Source organism: Camponotus floridanus, unplaced genomic scaffold (assembly GCF_003227725.1).
Source record: "Camponotus floridanus strain SB8 unplaced genomic scaffold, Cflo_v7.5 scaffold4, whole genome shotgun sequence".
In the NCBI taxonomy this organism is placed as follows: domain Eukaryota; kingdom Metazoa; phylum Arthropoda; class Insecta; order Hymenoptera; family Formicidae; genus Camponotus; species Camponotus floridanus.
The window spans coordinates 2875998-2896958 of NW_020229547.1; the positions used below are offsets into that span (position 1 = coordinate 2875998).

At 31.8% G+C, this 20961-nt stretch overlaps 2 protein-coding genes across 2 annotated transcripts; one reads left to right on the plus strand and one right to left on the minus strand.

Annotated features, from left to right (window-relative positions):
* Positions 1-4615: 4615 nt before the first annotated feature.
* On the minus strand, positions 4616-5572 carry LOC112638907 (thioredoxin domain-containing protein 12-like). Its single transcript, XM_025411490.1, has 2 exons — positions 5310-5572; positions 4616-4880 (listed from the first exon to the last, which is right to left on the minus strand). Exons 1-2 carry the CDS (start codon positions 5570-5572, stop codon positions 4616-4618), a joined length of 528 nt encoding a protein of 175 aa, XP_025267275.1.
* Positions 5573-6128: 556 nt separating this feature from the next.
* Positions 6129-11028, plus strand: LOC105251778 (arf-GAP with coiled-coil, ANK repeat and PH domain-containing protein 2). The gene is made up of 12 exons (XM_025411507.1): positions 6129-6468; positions 6658-6715; positions 6970-7028; positions 7532-7705; positions 7784-8428; positions 8516-8695; positions 8774-8880; positions 8953-9136; positions 9220-10129; positions 10249-10348; positions 10448-10568; positions 10634-11028. Exons 1-12 carry the CDS (start codon positions 6416-6418, stop codon positions 10800-10802), a joined length of 2760 nt encoding a protein of 919 aa, XP_025267292.1. The 5' UTR covers positions 6129-6415; the 3' UTR covers positions 10803-11028.
* The last annotated feature ends 9933 nt before the right edge of the window (positions 11029-20961 follow it).

The following is a 20961-nucleotide window of genomic DNA, read 5'->3' on the forward strand; positions in this document are numbered from 1 at the left end:
AAGTATTTCGAACGTATTCGTTGACGTGATTCGATATATACAGCGCAGACACGGACCTTTTTTACTCTCGCACATCGGCCACTCAATGCGAATGTACGCACCGATGGGGAGATCGATAAACCAATAGGTACGCCAATACATGCCCGCTTTTAAAGTATCGCGGTACTCCTCGTACAAGCCCGAAACGCAAAATCTGGAGAAACCATCAGACGAAGCGGATTAAAAACATCGCGCCTCTATCGGAATTCACGATCGTTTTCTTCAGATTAAATTCGCGATAATATCAACGTTAAAAAGTGCAAGCTCGTAGAAAAAAAATTATCACGCGCTTTTAGGAGTCACCATAATTCGACGATTATTACACGTCTGTAAAGATGTATTTACGCGCAAAAATTATCTTGAGTATCACCTGTGGTAGGCTCTCTTTGACACTTGGAAATGCGGAAGGCAAGATTTATCGCGATTTCTCCCACGGTCTTTGATTCTTGCTCTCTCAAAAAGAAGAAAAGCAAACGTTTCCGAGAGTATCCGATTTATCTTTGATCTTCGAGTGTGGCGGAGTATTGTTGCGCCCACACGCACTCGAGATTTTCCCCGGAGGCTATGTACTTGCTACCCTTAGGTAAATAGGGCGATCGAGATCGAGATCGCGGCAATATCGCGTTACGATGTTTGCAAACGTCGTGTTGACCCCGCGACACTAGACTGGGCCAGCGATCGAATAAAGAGCGTCGCGATCGGATAATCGAGATTAGATTATAATCGTCGCGTAAGAGCCGCAGGTAGAAATCGAAAGGTAAGAGGCGCTTCGATTTTCTTCTTCCTCGTGCACCGAATTGCAATGTAACTGTTTGCTCAATGAATACGATAATCCGAGAGATTTAGTCGATCGGAAAATTGTCCGAAATTCCACGTGAACCCAATACACCTGTTACGCAAGAACGATAAAATGATAATGATTGTTAACGTAGATTTATTTCATTAGCTCACACAAGTGCTAATTCAAAATTCAATTCACATAATTTTAAAATGGATTGCAAACAGAGGGTGTTCACTGTAAGATTTCAATTACGAAAGACAAATATATACGATTATTGTCCAGAATATAAGAATGAATGGTGTTGTGTATGCAATGATAATATAAATACTTCTTTCCATTATATTTTAATACAATATTTGAAAAATAAAATATATAATTATAATTTAAATTTTATAAATTTCATGTGAAATTTTCGGTGAAGTTGATTATTTTGATCAAATTTATCATGTCAATCATCTACTAATTATAGAGAATGTAAGTACAAGTATATTAAATATATTATATTATATTATATAAGTATATTAAATATATTATATTAAAATGAACCTAACAAATACAAATACTTTCTCGACTCGAAATTTAATTTAACGAAAATTAATTTAATTTAATTAAAAAATTTTTAATTAAAAGAGATTTCAGTGAGTTTCTCAAATATAAAATCTCTTTAAAGAGAAGATTTTCGTTAAAGAGTCTCAGTTTTTTCGGCGATTGTTAAAACGATTGGATTCGTTCGTTATCTTTGTACAACATCATCGTATGTATATTGATGCATTTATCTGCTATATATGTTACTGTTAATAAGATTAATTGATTATTATGCATAATTATCGATAATTATACGTAATTACCAAATAGATGATTAGTGTAATAAATTTTATCAAAATAACCATCCTCACCGGACAGTTTACATAAATAAAATTTTTAAAATTATTTTTGAAATATTATATTGAAATATAATAAAAAGAAATAAATTTTTATTGTATTATTTTATTATGCAACAAGTAGGTATATTATTTTAATTATATATATTTTTTTATAATTATATTATAAATATATATGTTATATATTTTGTACGCGTATAAAGTTGATTAAATTTGCCATAGTTACTGGTAATTCTCTATAATTGTTAAATTAATGAAATTTACCTAACACCGGCGCTATCGAAGTCAGGACGAAGCTCGCGCGATCCCATCGCCGCGATCTACCGCGCCGGTGAAATACCGTATGACTTTTTGACGTGCTTTTAACAGATTGAATTGAAAATGGCTCTCCCTGACTCTCTCTCCCGATATATCCGCCATCGGGCGCATATCCATATCCGAACCGAAACGACCGAACGGACAGACGAGGGAGACATGCGAGAAAGATATATAATTCTTCCTCCCTCCTCCCTTTCTCCTCACCCTTTCTCCCTCCCCGTCTCCGTCTCCCCTGCCACCTCGCGTTCCGCTCTACTCCGTCGAATCCCATCACCCACCGTCGCCCGCGAATTCTTCTTCTCTCTCTTCATTTTTGCACATTCGCTGATGCGGCACATTGCAAGCTGCGCCGGCGGAAACGACGTAAGGGAGGATAAGAGGGGAGAAGGGGGAGGAAGAAAGGGGTGAGAGGGAGGAGGAAGGGATCGAGCGCGACTGGATCGGTCAGTCTGCGCGAGAAGAGTCGGCGAGGGAGAAGGGGGGCGAGCAGAAATAATGTCCCGGCTCATTTTTTAAAGCTCTCCACCGCCGCCGCCACCACCCACCCCCTCCCTCCACCCCTGCCCTTCTTTTCCCGGAATTCGTCGGTGGAGTGGTGGTCAGGATTCTGCGGGGAACAAAAAAAAAGTGACGGACGCGTAGAGATATAGATGTGCGAGCGGGTGCGATATTACGGCGCAATAGAGGCCGGCACAGGGCGATCGGTCGGTGGGATCGGATCGGATCGGATCGAGTCCGGTCCGGTCCGTCGCCGGATGTGAAACGGTCAAAGCTAAAAAGCACTCTCCGCCGAAACGGGCGATATATTATCCGCAAGCCTTCAAACACAGAACACCGTCCGCGCGGAGAGATCCATACATAACGTATAACGTGTGCGTAAGCTCGCGTCCTGCGGGATCGCCAGTTCGGAGAAGACCCCCCCTGCCCCCCACCCGCCCGCTCTCTGTTCCCGCGCGTTGCCTATATGCTTATAAACCCCTTACTTAAGTACTCGCGTCTCGGCATCGGTTGGATCGTTCACGCAATTCCCCCTTTCGTCCGTACTTCTACTGTTTTTTGTACTGGAGATTGATGGGAATTTATTTCTCTCTCGCACAGTTTATTATTAAGTCTTTTAATTTTGAAAGTTCATTATTAATTATATAATTTATTATTAATTTATTAATTTATTAATCTTCTTTCTTCTCTCCCTCTCCTCTCTCTTCTTTTAAAGCAGAATCGCCAATACCTTTTTGTTACATGGATATTTGAGACAATAAAATTATTTAGAAAATCTTTTATTTTAGAGACAATTTTAGAGACCAAAAGAGATTAAAAGAAATTTAGAAATTTAAAAAATTCTATATTTATCTTGTGCCTCTCCATAAGTTTTCACCCCCCCAAAAAAGATACTCAGACTACAAATTATTAGTCTAATCACGATTCGAGGGGGGGACTTTAAATAAACACTTTAAATAAACGATCTGTTATAGCGGCAATTGCCGTTAATTGATTTTCACTTTCCATTTATCGCAAAAACGGCAACGCCAACTTAATTTACGGTATACGCGTATCTACATATATATGCATATAATAGTCACGTGTTACGAAAAGGGGATGAAATGGGCGTGGTTACGAGGGGTTGCGAGTTCTTGGTTACGATCTCATCGGCCAATACGAGGCCGTTTTACCTTCTGGCAACTGTTGCAAACGCAAGCGCCGTCAAGCCTACCTTTGCGAGCTCGCTATAGGTCGTCGTATATTGGACACGGCACCGAATCTGACGACGTACAAGCGCAGACTCGAATGCTGTCTTAAAAAAAATGCAAATAAAAAAGCGAGCGAGAGAGAGAGAGACAGAGAGAGAGAGAGAGAGAGAGAGAGAATGAGAAAAAAAAGAATCTTAGAAGGGAGAAAAGATTCTGCTGCGCAATCCAACTTTAACTGGTTTCTTCATACTGTATAATTATTATTTCATTTCTGTTGAAATGTACAGCTTATTTACATCGACAGCAAATAGTATAGAAGGTAAATTGATATACGATGCAAGTTTTTTTAATTTTCGATATAAATTTTGAGAATTCCAAACATTAAATATGTATATAATTCACATGTGACATTAACAATATTGGCTTTTTCCCTTCTCCAAATTTAATATTAAAAACAGCAGTTTAATTTTTACATTTCATATTTATATTAAAAGCATTTTTTATATTGACCAAATAAAAAACTAAGAACTAAACTCTTATTTATCATATAGTTCAAATTTCATGATAGGATTTTTTTTAATAAAAATTTTTATATATCTCATTCAAGAGAGACAATTAAAATGTTGCATCATTAATATTATTCACATGAATCATATACACATCCATACAAATGTTATTTTATTCTTTTTTCCCTTGCTTGTCTTTATTAAAATATGATTGATTTAATTTATGAATTCAAAAATTTTATAAAATTGTATAATATCCTTTTAATTCTAAAATATTATTTATTATTATAATTTAAGAAAATACATATGTTTAGACAGCAAACTAAATTTATTTTCGCAAATTTTAATAATTTTTTTAATGACAGTGACGCAGTCGCGATTGTCATTCAATAAATCTAAGATTTACTTCTTTTTAGCTTTGTCATCGAGCAGCGATTCCCGGGAGCAAAGTTCCAACGCCAAAATCATACTATCTATTATTTGACTCGTACTGTTGTAGAAATACTTGTATTTATCGTCGGCTTTCGGATGACGATTATAAACATTCTCCATAAATTCGCCATCCGGAGTAAAGAAGAGAATTCTCGGAACGTACGTTCCATCTGGTTGAAATCTCATTTCGTCTTGTGCGGGAATCTCGCCTTTCCTCGCATCCACCATGACGAAGCTATACATTGTTACGTGGGGGGGGAGGGGAGATAATCAGTTTCTTAAAAAGTGTAATATAAAAAATCCTACGTTACTTGTATGCGCTAAATACAAGGTTTATCTTGTTTAATTCTCTGTCGCTTGGTTGCTATTTTTTTTAAATTGTACACATTTCTAAAATTCAGTTTGCAAAGAACCATACATTTTACTTATAACTCGAGATCGTCGTCAATATTTGCTCATTTTTGATAAGAATAAAAAAATAAATTCGCAGAGACTTTTTGTATATATTAATTAATTCTATCTTTATTAGTTTCTAAATTGTGTCTTCTGTAGATAGAATCTACGTAATTGGATCGTTTACGTTAATAGTGCGCGCGTACTTTAATACTCGCGGAAAGTAGTAGTAAGAGGAAGCTTATTGCAAAAAAGGGTACATTACACTCACTGCTTGCTGAGATCGAGGAGCCTGATGGAGTTGGTGAATTTAGGCTTGAGTTTCTCGCAGGTGGGGCAGCCCGGTTTGTGGATCAAGAGGAATATCGGTTTCCTGCAGACCTTGGCCTCTTGAAAGCCTTCCTGCAGATTCTTCCATTTGTACATGTGACTGAAGTTATAATTGGAATCGTCCTCGGCCGCGCTTCCGAATACGTAATGATACATCAGGGCGGTAAGATTCGCGGAGCCGACGAGACACTTGGCGTAACGCATGATTAATAATTTTCACCGCAAGACACGTTTCTTTCATTCAATCGCCACTAATATTAATTTCGAGGTTCGACGTGTTGTACGCGACGCGTGCGCGATTTGAAATTTTCGACGCTAACTTCGCGCTTCATTCTTGAAACGGCCGTCGAATGCCATCTATCGATCAGCTGACAGTACTCGAATGACAGAACAAAGGATAAAAAAGACGTAAAAATATTCACAAATAAATATTCAAATAAATATTTAATAAATATAAATATTCAAATAAATAATCAATAAATAAATATTTAAATAAATATAGACAATAAGTATTAAAACATATTTCAATAAAATAAATAAATAAATTTTAATTATACATTTTACAAAATATTAAAATAGATATTCTCACAATCTTAACTTTTTTATTTCAAAATCAAATTATTATTTAAATCAATAGAAAATATCTAGTGACTTTAGATACCGGAAGTGTTGAGGCGCTAATAAACTCTAGCGCAGGACACCAACGCGCATGCGCTTAAGGACAAAGAGACTGTTTTCTCTCTCACTTGTAATACATACACACTTTAAATATACTTGCGGGAGCGCATTTCAATATATATGTGAGACATATGTAGAGTTTAATGGTCCAGTCATCTTCTTACGTGTTTCTTACCTCTCCATGACGCGGACTGGTGTTTGACAGGACCTGTTCTAAACGAGTGCGCGCGCGTATAGTTTTCATTAATTGCACTTGGACTGCTGACTAACGTGTTAATTTCATGGAAAATATCGCGCTTACGACGTTTCGAGATTGCAGTACACCGGACAAAGCTGCATTCGAGGATCTCGAGGAATCTAGAGTACAAAATGAAGCCTTTGATCGAATTCGAAGAATGTTTACGAGATACTCCGAAATTTCGGTATAACATCTTTGTGCTTTCAATCTAATTATAATTTCTTTTATACAAAGGAGTTACTGATAATGCTGTTGTATACCTCATCATCTTAGTTTTTTAAATATATTTATTTCATCCAAATGTTTTGTAGATAAAATTATATACGAAATGAAAAGAGTATGCATAATTTATAAAATAATGTGAATTTTACAGATCTTGCATCGAAGAGGTGGAGAAGAATATAGATCAACTTGAACAAAAATTAGATAAGGTATTGTACGATATGATGATGCACAAGCATGTATTTTATTTATACTAGTTGAATTTTTGTGGCACAAATTTTTCATTATTCAAAGATGATATAAAGTAATATAATCAATATATGCAGGAAATAAAAATATTATATATATATATATATATATATATATATATATATATATATATGTACAGAATGTAATAACAGGAGAATTTTCTCATCTATATAATTATCTTTTATCGTATTTATTTTATTTTTGCTGTTTACAGGTGTTGAAGAATTGTAGCCTAACCATCGACACCGGAAAAGCCTTTGTTGGACAGCAAAAGTAAGTTTCGTATATTTCAACTATTGCATCAATATTAAATTATCTTATAAAGTGTATTGAAAAGTAAATTAAAAATTGAAAGTAATAAAGATGTAAAAAATTTATATGAAAATTATTAGTATATAACTACTGTATACATATTGCACATAATATAAGCTTTATAAAAAAGATATTGATAATTATAAATTATAAGAAAGATTAACAAATATATTAAACAAAACGTAAACAAAATATATGCATTATAATATATTTAAAACATATTTATATTTTTACAACAGCTGCTAGTGAAAATTATGCTAAAATTAATAATTTTTTATTATATTTTTAAATATATAAAATTCTAAGTAAACATATGTATTTTTTAATAAGTCAAACAAATCTCTCTTTGTCTTATAAATTATAGGTTATTATATATATATATATATATATATATATATATATATATATATATAACAGTATTTTTAGCAGCATAATTATTAATGATAATTTTTTCTTCTTAACAGTCAGTTTGCCAATAGTCTATGGGAGGTGTCTATGTACTTTAGCGATGATCCGGAGATAATGGCATTCCTAAATAAACTTATTCATGCTTTGCAAGAAATGAACAAATATCATACTATTTTGTTAGACCAAGCTTCCAGAACTGTGATGAAAGATCTTAATAATTTTATTAAAAAGTGAGCTCTCATATATACATACATTGTCAAGTTGACAGGTGATTGATTTACTCTAAATTTTGTCTCGTGCTTTTCCAGTGACATCAAGAGAGTAAAAGAGTCTCGGCATTACTTTGAGAGAATTTCGGGTGATCTCGACATTGCGTTAAATAGAAACTCTCAAGTACCGAAATCTCGGCCTGCGGAATACGAAGAAGCATCAAATATTCTGTCGGCCACTCGATCGTGTTTTCGACACACAGCATTAGACTACATTCATGCACTGACGATGTTGCAAGCGCGCAAGCGACACGAAATATTAGGCACGTTGCTGAGTTACATGCATGCATGTATCACTTATTATCACCAAGGTAGCGATCTCGCTCAGGATCTCGATCCATTTCTGAAGGATCTCGATGATAATTTAGTCAAAATGAGAAATGACTCGAACAAGCTTGAGAAGGAAATGGAAAATCGGCATATTTACGTTAATAATAGAGATCTGATTCCCTCTCCGATACCTGGCAATCCCAAGATGGAAGGATACTTATTTAAAAGGACTAGTAATGCTTTCAAAACATGGAATAGGAGATGGTTTTGCTTGAAGGACCATCAATTGGTATATCGAAAACGAACAGGTGATGAAGATTATACAATTATGGAAGAAGATTTGCGATTATGCACTGTAAAACCTGTCGTTGATTGTGATAGGAGGAACTGCTTTGAAGTTTTAAGTCCGACAAAGTAAGATGCGTTTCATTTATTTGCATTTGATAAAAAAAAGAGAGTTTATTTGCAAACATGAAAAAAAATTTGTTTTTTAATTTGCAGGAGCCATATATTGCAAGCAGACAGTGAAGAAACATATTTGGCTTGGGTGACTGCAATGCAACAAGCTATTGGTGCTGCCATTCAGAGAGGTATGAGTATAGGTGCTAGCATTAATTCACATGAATCGCAATCGCGCGATAACAAGGGTTTCGTGAGACGACTAACAAAACCGAAGTCGAGGTGATTTATAGATTTCCATATGCCATTGATTTATGTTAAATGGTCAAACATATCTTGAAAATTGCCTCAACATTTTAGAGTGTGGGAACAATTATTAAAGATCTCAGGTAATGAAGTTTGTTGTGATTGTGGTGATGTTAATCCAAGATGGGCCAGTATCAATCTAGGCATTACACTTTGCATAGGTAAATTACACTTATATATATACACTATTATGTATAACAGCCATTATTTTAATGTCTTTAATATTTGTACAGAATGTTCTGGTGTACATAGAAGTCTTGGAGTACACTATAGCAAAGTTCGTTCCTTGACTTTAGATGATTGGGAACCAGAAATATTAAAAGTAATGGCGGAATTGGGTAATTCTGTTGTAAACAGTATATATGAGGCTCTACCTATACCTCCCGACATTACTAAAGCTACACCAAAATGCAATAGGTATGTAGTATCATGAATTGATTAGTTCCTCTTTAATAATATAAGTAAACAAGCAAAAATATTTACATCTTCTCTCTCTTTAGTAATGTTCGGGAAACTTGGATAAAATTGAAGTACGTAGATCGTAAATTTGTGAAATCTTTAAATGACGTGATACCAACCGGGCATCATGCCAGTCGAGAGCAAACGCATTTTCGAAAATGGAGCGTACGTAAGTTACGTCGTAGACCGCGCAGTTGCGATAAGATCGACAATAGTAATCGCAATAAAACGGTGTTGTTATCCGTAAAAGAAGGCCATCATTCAACGAGTTCAGATGATAGCAAGCACACATCGATCGATAGTTTGAATTCCGTTGGGAAAGCGAGAAAGACGGAACGGAATTCAGTAAGCTCGGATGATAGCGCTACCATAGATTTAAAAAATAACTCCACTCTGTATGGAAAGATCTTGAATCGTTCGCAAAACGAATTGAACGATGGTAATAAACATGTTAAGAATACTGCAACTTGTGGGGAAGCTGCGAGCAGTGAACTGATGCGAGATACTAATCTGGTAGAAAGCGAACGGAAAGTAAATGTATCGACAGCGGATACTACTAGTACGCTTTCAGTCGGCGAATCAGACGACAATTCCAGTAGACACATCGATGAGACCAAAGATGATAATTCGGAAAATACAGAGCTTAAATTGGAGAAGCATTGCAATGAAAAAACAGAATCGGATATATTAATGTTTGGTTGCGACGTACCAAAACCGATTATGGACGGTAATTTAGAATTGAGCTCTGATCAAGATTCAACGGCTGGTGAGGACGAAGAATTTACCGACGAAGAGGATATCGAGAATCTGCATCCCAATCTATTGCTATACAAAGCTGCGCTGGCACACAATTTGCCCGTAATGTGTGCAGCATTGGCGATCGGCGCTGATAAATTATGGTCCAATGTTAATGATAAAGGCCGTAATGCGTTGCATCAAGCGATAATAAGTGTATGTACAGAAAACTTTCCATGAAACACTAAATTATAATATTATTCTTGCTCAATCTTGCATAAAATCCACTGCAAAATATAGAAATCTGATAATGACCGCGCGTTTTCGATACGCAGGGCTCTGTCATGTCGTGTGAATATCTCCTTCTGAATGGTGCAAGAATCAATTGTCAAGATGCCGAGGGAAAAACACCATTGCATTTAGCAACGGAATTAGGTACACATTAATAAATTATATAAATTATATATGTATTTTTCTACGTTTTTTTTTAGAATGCTATAATCTTATAAATGTATTTGTACTTGTTATAAACAGGACATACTGCACAAGTGTGCTTACTTCTGAAACATCGCGCCGATCAACACATCAAAGATGAAAGTGGGATAAAACCTTTGTCGATCGCTGTAAAAGAAGCGAATGCTGATATCGTCACCTTGTAAATATCTCTCAGGAATTGATATTAAAATATTTTCTTTTATTATATTGACATATATATTTCAGATTACGACTTGGCCTGCTAAATGAAGAAATGAAAGATTCTGAGATAGGCGTTACCGGTGATGAAACATTCAATGATGTCGTTCGCGATTTCAGTCAGTTGGCTTGCTCGCATCCAGAACGATTACAACGTCGAAATGATACCACGAATCTGCCACATATGTCTGAATGAGGTTTTACACATTCTCGTATAATTATTCATAAAGATTTATGCGCGAACAAATAATATCTTATATATTAAAATGGCAAAGTTCAAATTGTTGCAAAGTATTGATTAATCATCATTGAACTATGAATGGAAACAGATATTTAGAATCGTTTCGTATAAAAACATTATGAAGTATGAATTCTTTTTACTCAATATAAAAAACTTTAATTAATTATCTTAACATTTAAAATAGCCCTATTATATTGTCTCAAAATTTCTAATATATAATCTTCATTATTATAATTTTTGTAAAGATAATTCAAGAATTATAAAATTTAAGTTCCTTTTCATTTATAATTTTTCCCTTGTTAATAAGATAACATTTTACAAAGATTACGGAATTCATACTAATTTATAATCATCAGAATGTTAAAGAAAAAACATGTCTCAGGTGAATTTGTTGTTAATTGCATATCTCATATGAGATATCGCATCTTCAAAATACCTAAGAGCAAATATAAAACATTGCAAGTGAAACATGCATTAGATATGAATATATATATGCAAAAATATTTTCTTGAGTCGCATTACATCGAAAATTTATTATATGATAAATGAAGAAAATTATATATATATATATATATATATATATATATATATATATATATATATACATATATATAATGGCCTAATGAAGGATAAGACAAATTTTCTTATTAATATATAATTTTCTACGCATATATATTTATCTTCTAATACGATTATTATTTGCAATTTAATTCAATAAAATTATATTATAAATCATGCTTAGAGAGTAGCAAGATATGAACATAACAAATCATTATCTCGTTACAAATATACAACATCTCAATGTATGTTATTGTTAAGATATATACAGTAGTATATAGTCGCGTATTATATAATTATAAATGCTTTCCAGAAAAGATGAAGTATCTTTTTGTGTACTTTATTGTTAATCTAAGCATTATATAACGAAATATAATTATAAGATAAGTGCAAGTTTTATCATCAAACATTTTTATTTGTGTACATAAAACGTGAAAGTTATTGATCTGATTAATTTTTACATATTTTTTAATATAAATAATTCAGTTTTATGTAGGAAAGAGTTATATACATATGAAATTGCGTAGAAGTGCAAGATATATTATGATGAAACTAAAACTAATCAACCGAAATTTTAATCAAACATATATTTCTTGAATTCTCAAGAGAATACATAATGCAATATTATTTGCATGATAGTATATATGCATAAATATTTGCCAATGTTTTGTACTATATATATATATGCATGTTTTTTTTATGCATTTATATTTATAATTAACAATATGTAAGTAGAATAGATAATATATGCAAACACATTCCTATTATGTTATATCAATATTATAATTTTACTTTTCGAGACTAACTTAAATATGAAAAAACACAATCCGCATTCATTTCTTAAGTTATATTGAATAGTGTGCATTATAAATATTAAGAACTTTAATCAAGAAAATAATTATTTTCACATAATTAAACTTCTGTTTAAAAAAAAATACTGTAAATGACTAATAAATATGATGCAACTTTTTGATTACGCGATCTTTGACATATAGATATTTTGACATTTATTAAAGATTTCAATGTATGTTGTTATCAATTTACTTGTATTTATTATTGCACAATGTTGATGAAAACGTTCGAACCGCGCAAGAGATAAAAAGAGAAATTAATGTGGATAAAATATTAATGTGGATGAAATACATGTATACATTTTAAATTTTGATAAAGATATATGGCATTATGCGCGCAATATATTTATAGTAATTTTTACAAATCAACAAAAGAATTCTATCAACGATCTTTCTATTACTTTTTCATATATATGTATTTAATACACAAAGTTTCGATACTATTGCGTAAAGTATATTTGTATTTTGTATTTATACAATATATGCATCTTTCTATAATCTCTGCGGATATATTATTATTGTAAGTTATAAAAAAATATGAAGCGATTCGATTGATTGCTAATTAAAAATTAATGTTATATTGTACGAATTATTATTTTTTTACAAGTTCATAAATTCGCCGATACAGATATGTGTATAGACTGCTTTAAAAAAGTCTTGCCATAATAAAGAATCTTGTTAAAGTTATTCAAATTCTTTCGGCTATAATGTTTTCTACATTAGGTCATCAATTGAAATGTAAGACGGCATAGTAATATGATTTGCGCGGAATTGAGAAAAGAAACCAGAGAGATTTTCAACAAATAAAAAGAGAAAGAAAAGATCATTTAAATATAAAAAATGTGTGATTTTACAACGTATGATGTATATAAAATTTACATAAATATGAAAATTATAAATGTATAAAAAAAAAGTTCTCGTCTTATATTTACGTTCTTTCAGCATTAGGAGATATATTTTTCACTCTAGGCTACAACAGCTGCATATATATATATATACATATGAAGCGTGTTATTATTAACTGTCTTTTCAATGTCCACCATTGCATAATTTGAAACTTGTTATTCGATTTCCAAACTAAGCGTATTTCTTGCAAAGCACAAAAATGCATCATCAAACAGAACTCGCATACATTGAAAGAAACATAAATATCGCCGACTAAGAAATCATTGATAAATATGTCAGTGCCAAGAGAGAAAAACAACTATATTTAAATTTTAATTAAAAGATATAGATATATTCACGTATACATTATAAATAATTAACGAGTTACATGAGTTGCATTTCTTAATATTTCTTATTATTTCTTAATTGTTTTTATTTTTTTATCTTTTGATATGATAATCCAAGTATTGGTATAAATTTCTTTCAGCAGAAAGACAACAAATTTGCAAATTTAAAGTACAAAGTTTATTAATTTCGATTATGTCGACAGACTGTCACTTTAATCAAACGGGTGTCAATGCTTTATCGTCGCGGTTATCAGTTATCGAGTGCGTATATGCGTATACCAATGCATCAAAGAAATTTATCAACCAGTCCCTCTCTTCATTTTATTTACGATAAAGGGATGCGCGATCCATTCCAGCATGTAAATCGAATATTCATAGTTTCATTGAATATTGCGCATATTATCTATCTGTATTATATATCGTATTGAAAAAATTTATAATGTAATAACCATTGTAGATAATATACATATGTATATATATATATATATATATATATATATATATATATATTATTTATAATTATTATATTATATTATTATATTATTGTTATATATTTATTATTATGTATATTATCTATAATTATTATATTATTATTATAATAGATAAGTGATTATTATGATATGATTATACAATATTATGTAATTACATATAATATATATATATATATATATATATATATAATATTATTTAATATATTTAATAATAATTATTATATGTATAAAATATAATTATATATAATAATTATTATATAATATATTATATATCTTTTTATTTGGATTATTACAATAGATTATTACACATATATATATATATATATATATATATATATATATTTATATATATATATATATTACATATATATATATATATATATATATATATATATTTACAATCTACAATATCCAAATATGCAAACTGTATATACATACATACATATATATATATATATATATATATATATGTATATATATATATGCATATATATGTATGTATATATATATATGTGTATATATATATATATATATATATGTATGTATATACAGTTTGCATATTTGGATATTGTAGATTGTAAAACGAAGTAAACAAACGCACATTCGAGGAAAACTTTGGCAGATCTACGCATATCCCTTTGGAAAATGCGTAGATCGGCTAAAGAAGTCGGCAAAAATGTACATACATAATCAAGTGTTGTATAACATGCTGACGAAAACTTTAATGACGAATAAAAGAAATGCGTATTTGGGTCCGCGCGGTTCTCACGTTTCATGTATTCGCGTCGATTGTGAAAATTTAGAAGAGTTGTCACGCGCAAGAGGAATAACGAGCACGCGACGCATGCATTAGCTTATACACAATTGCTGCCTCATCCGGCTCCCAATACAAAGTATCGCTTATCAACGTCCGTAATATCAATCGTGCGACTGTTGCAATACATTCTATACGCATTTATTTTTCGGCGTCATTGGATGCGTTATCCATTGCATGCCGCATGATTCTCTTCGTGATTTTTTTCATCTTTTTCAGCGATAAAGCTATCAATGCGATTTTCAAAAACTATTTAGCAATCAAAATCACGTTTCTTCAAAACCGTCATTATTGACAATTCATATTTTTATAAAACAGGATAAAACGGTATAATATACATTCCATATTTTTGTTTTAATCAATATAAAATACACTTGCGATGAAAATTTTGTTAATAGTTGAAATTTACAAAGACTTACGAATATCATAATTAATAATTGTAATAATTGTAATTAATAATTGTCAATTTTTGATTATATTCTTTCTATAGATAATTTTTAGTTTAAGTTATACTAATTATAAGAGTCTTTTTGAAAATACTAAAAAGATCATTTTCTTCCGAACTTTAGCGAAAAGTGCATCAGAAACTATAATTAAGAAAAAATAATTGTTTTGTCCAATTGTAAAATTCGACGAAACATAAAAATTCGTATTTTAACTCAATAAAAATATTGATTGAATATTTATAAGAATTGTCTTTTTTAAAATAACGATGTTTTTATCTTGATTTTTGCCATTTCTTTTTCTGCCATTGTAGTTTTCTTTTATACGTTACTCATTTATATGTTACTCTTTTATATTTTACATGTTACTCAAAGTCAACCAGAAAAAAATGATAAAAAATATTATAATGAAGCTAGAGTATTATAACTAGAATATTATCCCTATGTGGGACATTTTTGCTTTTTTAAAAAAAAGTACTCCCCACATATACATCGAGTAGAAAGCTATAAATTACATCTTCAGAAATACAGTGAGAATATGTAAACACATAACAACAATTATTTTTATATAATGAAAAATGACAAAATACGTATCGATAAATTGTACAACTATTTTTCCTTAAAAATGATTGATTTTGTAATTTTTTTAAATGTGAAATTCCAAAGCTGTGGTTTTTCCAATCGATTATATAATGTTATTCATTGATTCTTGTCTCAATACTTATTGATAAATTCATTACATATATGTAATGGGACATTCCCTATGTCGGAATGTATTATACCGTTTTACCCTACATGTTATATTCATACAACACATCTTTCAATTACATTGTTGAAATTTTGTAAATTACAGTGTACATATTGCGTAGGAGATGATGACTAGTTGAAAATAATGAATGATCATGACTAGTTTTATGGTAATTGCGAAATATTTCAAGATTACAACAATATTGCCCAATATGTGATATTGCAATGAAATTTCAGTAATGTTTCTACGATCTTACTGTATGAAAGACAGAGAAAAGAAGAGAGAGCAAGAAATCAGTATACGATAACCCAACGTGAAATTGATCTTTCCGAAACTATTAAATTAACTATATCTCGTCGTATCACTCAAGTTTTAATAATATTCATTTGATACACGATATCTGTGTTTACTACGATTGCGTTGCGAGTCTAGCCAAGTTCAGCGATACCGATGAGCATCTCAATGGGATCGATAACGTAAAACGTCTCAATGAATCCAAACGAAGAGGCAATAATTAAGAAACGAAGGACGAGACGAAGAGTCGGCAGAATTACAGATATTGTCCTCGTCTACGGCGATATTATACATCGATCCTTGTACCAAGATATCCCAAAATGAATTTGTCGCTCGCTAATAATAGTGGTCGTCTTGCGCTGATGTCGGCGGCAGGCAGTCTACGCGCGCGCACGTTCGCGATGTTTACTCTCCTTATTAGAATCATTAATAGAACAGAAGTAGGCTCGAGTGTATACTCAGTTCATGCTCGTGGACACGCGCGCGTGTATACGCGAAGTCTATGAAACATGATTTAAATCTAGACTTCTACATGTTGGCGGTTTTAACGTCCCTGTCCAGGCGACGAATTAAATTTTTTTCCCTTGTAATTGATTTACAAAAGATTCATCTCTAAAAATCTGGGGAATACTCGATGAAAATTTTGCTGCATATGTATATAAAAACTCTTTCTTTTTTTCTCTTTCAGAAAAGAATAGAAAAGATTTATGCGAGAGAAAAATCGTCTCTGATCCTTGAATGTTTTCTTGGTCAGAATCTGCCGACGAGATAAAGAACAAAAAATTACTAAGTTTGATCAAACATTACTAAGTTTTGGCTTGCGGATATTAGCTTTGAATGCGTAGTAAACTTTGATATCTCGGAGACCCTGCCCCCTGCGATAGTGATATGCCCTTATTGCAAATACTCGCCGAATAGAGCTAGCAAGTTACACATGTCGAAGACTAATCACAGCAAGGATAAGGAATCGAGTATTTCATTCGTCATGTGATATACTATTTACGCTTATGCTTACTATTTTTTACTTCGATTTTTGCTATACTAATCAGACTCGACAAATCTTTACACATTTTACGCGATAATAATTCGCTCATCTCCTTGACATAGAGTAAATAAAGACTTCTTTCTAATCTAATCTAATGCGTAAAAATTTGCACGCTTGCGTATCGAATAATCACTCATTTATTCGTCTTCTAAGCGACGATAGACGGTAACGAACATTTGTAAACACGAATTGACGCAATTGACGCACAGTTCATGGATCATAGAACAAAGTCAGCAGGTGTAAGTTTTTTATCTAATTATTCAGATAAAGGTATTTATAAATTATACGTTAATTAATAAAAATAAAATAAAATATATACCAATTTTTTTTATAAGACAGACATATTTAGTCTTTCCAAAACATGAGTGACACATGCATTTTGGCAAAATTGTCGTAAAAGAGAAACGATAATTATGTAAATATGTACTTGTTGATACTTCCTGATACTTTCTAGGAATGTATCAGGAAAAAACTTCAAAATTAAAAAGAAAGCATTCTCCATTATTTTTTTTTAAATGCGCAAATAAATATGTGTGTATGACACATGCATTTTGACGAAATCGTCGTAAAAGAGAAAATAATTATATAAATATGTACTTGTTGGTACGTGATATCTTTCTAGGAATGCATCAGGTAAAATCTTTAGAATTAAAAAGAAAGCTGTCTCTTTTATTTCCCAATTTTTTTTAAATGCGCAAATAAACTACGCAACACATGGTGTATTTATCACCATTATATCGTCAACATGTGCCAAAGCAACAAGTTACGAAGTCCTAGATCGTAGATCGTCAATGGGAAAAATAAACCGGTAATTCGATGTTATTGATACCCTATTAACGATGGTACAATCCATTGGGTTAGTGTTTGTCTTCGCATGCTCGGTCTCATGATTAAACGAGCGCGATAAACAAATTCCACGTTCATTTAGGCGATTGACATCTTCGTTGGAGTTGGCTCGTTAAAAGGGACATTATTTATCCTCGTTATTGCGATGTATGATGCAAGAAAACAGTATTACATATATATATATATATATCGTGCCAATCTGAGAAAAATCCGCTCTTCGTGCAATGTGAAAATTTGCGATATCGCTAATATTAAAATATTATAAAAAAGTATCTTAGTATCTATTCGTTAAATTCACACAAGGAGATCGCATGAACAAACGAAGAGATTCCCATCGGAATTCAATTATATCTTCAGCTTTCATGTGTCTTTCTACATATCTATTTTCGCAAAAAATCTCTCTTTCGATCATCTCTTTCGATTCTCAAAAGTCTATTAAAATATATATTAATTAATAATTTTTTTATTATAGATAACATGTTTGTTTGCGGAACGAGTCGCGGGAGGAATCGGCAGGTGAGAGGAAAACGATAGAGGAGGAAGAAGGGGAGGAGATCGGCGAAATGTAAAACGAGAGGGTCGTCGCATCATTCGGCCCCGCCGTCGCCCAGGACGTCGTAATTCGGCAGGAACAAACGACTGAAGAAGCTGGAAAAGAGACTGTGTGATCGCGACGGTGACAGCGTCGTCGTGACGACGACCGTCTGCCGGTGCCGGTGCGATTTGTGCGTCTAGACGCGTCCTTGTACGCGCGTTACGGTTTGCACCCGCGACTCCACGACTCGGTTCGCGCGTTGATTCATCGTAACAGATTTAGACCGGCTTACGCGATAAACGCGTGCATCGCGTCTTCGCACGTTCTGATGAGCGATAAATTTTCGAGCAGACGCTCGAAAGAGAGAGAGAAAGAGAGAGAGTCCTTTTAGCCGTTATAGGTAATCAGAGCAAAATTCAAAATCATGAGAAATGAATGGATTGCATGAAAAAGAAATAGAGAGTGTATCGCTTGATTAGACATTTGATAAAATCTCCGCGATATGTACAGGATGAGGCAATAATTACTATTAGCATCTTAAATATCTTCAAATCTAGGAGAGCTAGAAGATTTGTGTAATCAAAATTGTACGAAGGAGTCTATCATATGACAATAATAATTTTTATTTAGGTAGAAGAGACACTTTGGAAGGTCACCTTCATTTTATAAATAAATTCGATATGTTTTTTCTATGATAAAAGAATAAACAAGTTCAGAGTTCATGACATAAGATTAAAAAATAAGATTAAAAATAAAAAAACCATACGTATGTTACGTGAAATTTATTATTTATAGAAAATGTTTGATGATCATCACTATCAACATTGGATTCTCCCAATCTTATTTATTAGAGTTTATTTCTTGCAACGAATGAAAAAAAAACTGGACGTTTATCGCTAATGTCATATTGTTCGTTATGCGTATTAAAGACAAAATTAATGTAATTAAAACATTAAATGTAATTAAAACAAAATTTCTAACAATGGATCCAATGTATGCTCAAAAAAATTAACGTAGCTATCGCCAGTTAAATATAGTGTCAGCTCGTTCACTAAACTTCATACCATTGAATTTTTTTTATAAGGAATTCTAAAAGACATAATCTAAGAAGAACCAACTACACCTTAAGACATGCAATAATGGGTCGTTCCAGCTTGTGCATTAACTATATATATATATATATATATATATATATATATATATATATATATATATACCAAACGTTATTAGAAGAGCAATCATTGAAAGAATCCAATATTGTATTGATAATAATAGCCATCATTTTAAACATTTTTCATAAATAATAAATTTCACTTATAATATGAAAAACATACATTTTTTTCACTTTTAATCTTATTCAATAATTTTGTTATAATGAACTTTGTACTTGTTTTGAGCTCTTCTATCATCAAAAATCATCTATCAAAAATAAGAAACATTTAAACATTAAAAAAATGAAGATAACCTTGATATCTCCGAAGCACCTTCACCTGAACAAAAATTATCATCATATGATAGCATCCCTTCCTATCGTTCAATTTTGATTACATAAATCTTCTTGTAGACTTTATAAATTCAAAGCTATTTAAAATGATAATAGAGTGTCATTGCATAATTCGATTATTATAATCGAAAATACATCGAGGGTTGCATAATACGAAAGTGTATATCCCCCATTACTTGAAAAATAAGATATTAAGATATTATATATTTTTTTATATATTTATATATATAATATTTTTATATATTTTATATATTTTTATATATTTTAAATGTGAAATATTAAATATGATATCGATATTGTTTTTTTTTATATCTAAAACACGCGAAAATGCATTCCTATATGTATAAAATTTAAATTTTGATTCGTTATTTCTCGTTTTTATAAAATTGCGATTTCTTACATTCCTATATGTTAAAAATCCTTCGATATAAAACATATTTTTCGATATCAAATATGTAGAAATAGGCTATAAAAATTTATATCGACTTCATTTCACCAAGGATGGCTCAAAACATTTGGAAATAAATTTATTTATTAATTAATGGGAAATTCAATATTATCTTACGTTTGGCTCTCATTAGCCTACATATTTGCTTCTACGTATTTGATATCGCGATATCTCTTGTTTGTTTATTGAAATGTTATCCATGTGCAAAAAAATGATCACCCGAAAATCCGGTATCTGAAAATATCACGAAGCTCATCCCTCCTTCGAGCGATACGCAAACGCGGAACCGATTATATTATTTCAAG

Excerpts from the sequence above, each read along its gene's own strand:
- LOC112638907 (XM_025411490.1), bottom strand. The coding sequence starts at position 5,572 with ATGCGTTACGCCAAGTGTCTCGTCGGCTCCGCGAATCTTACCGCCCTG. Across the intron at positions 4,881-5,309 it reads CTCCTCGATCTCAGCAAGCA|CTTCGTCATGGTGGATGCGA; the intron begins GTGAGTGTAATG and ends AACAATGTATAG.
- LOC105251778 (XM_025411507.1), top strand. The coding sequence starts at position 6,416 with ATGAAGCCTTTGATCGAATTCGAAGAATGTTTACGAGATACTCCGAAA. Across the intron at positions 8,696-8,773 it reads CTAACAAAACCGAAGTCGAG|AGTGTGGGAACAATTATTAA; the intron begins GTGATTTATAGA and ends TCAACATTTTAG. Across the intron at positions 10,130-10,248 it reads TGCATCAAGCGATAATAAGT|GGCTCTGTCATGTCGTGTGA; the intron begins GTATGTACAGAA and ends TTCGATACGCAG.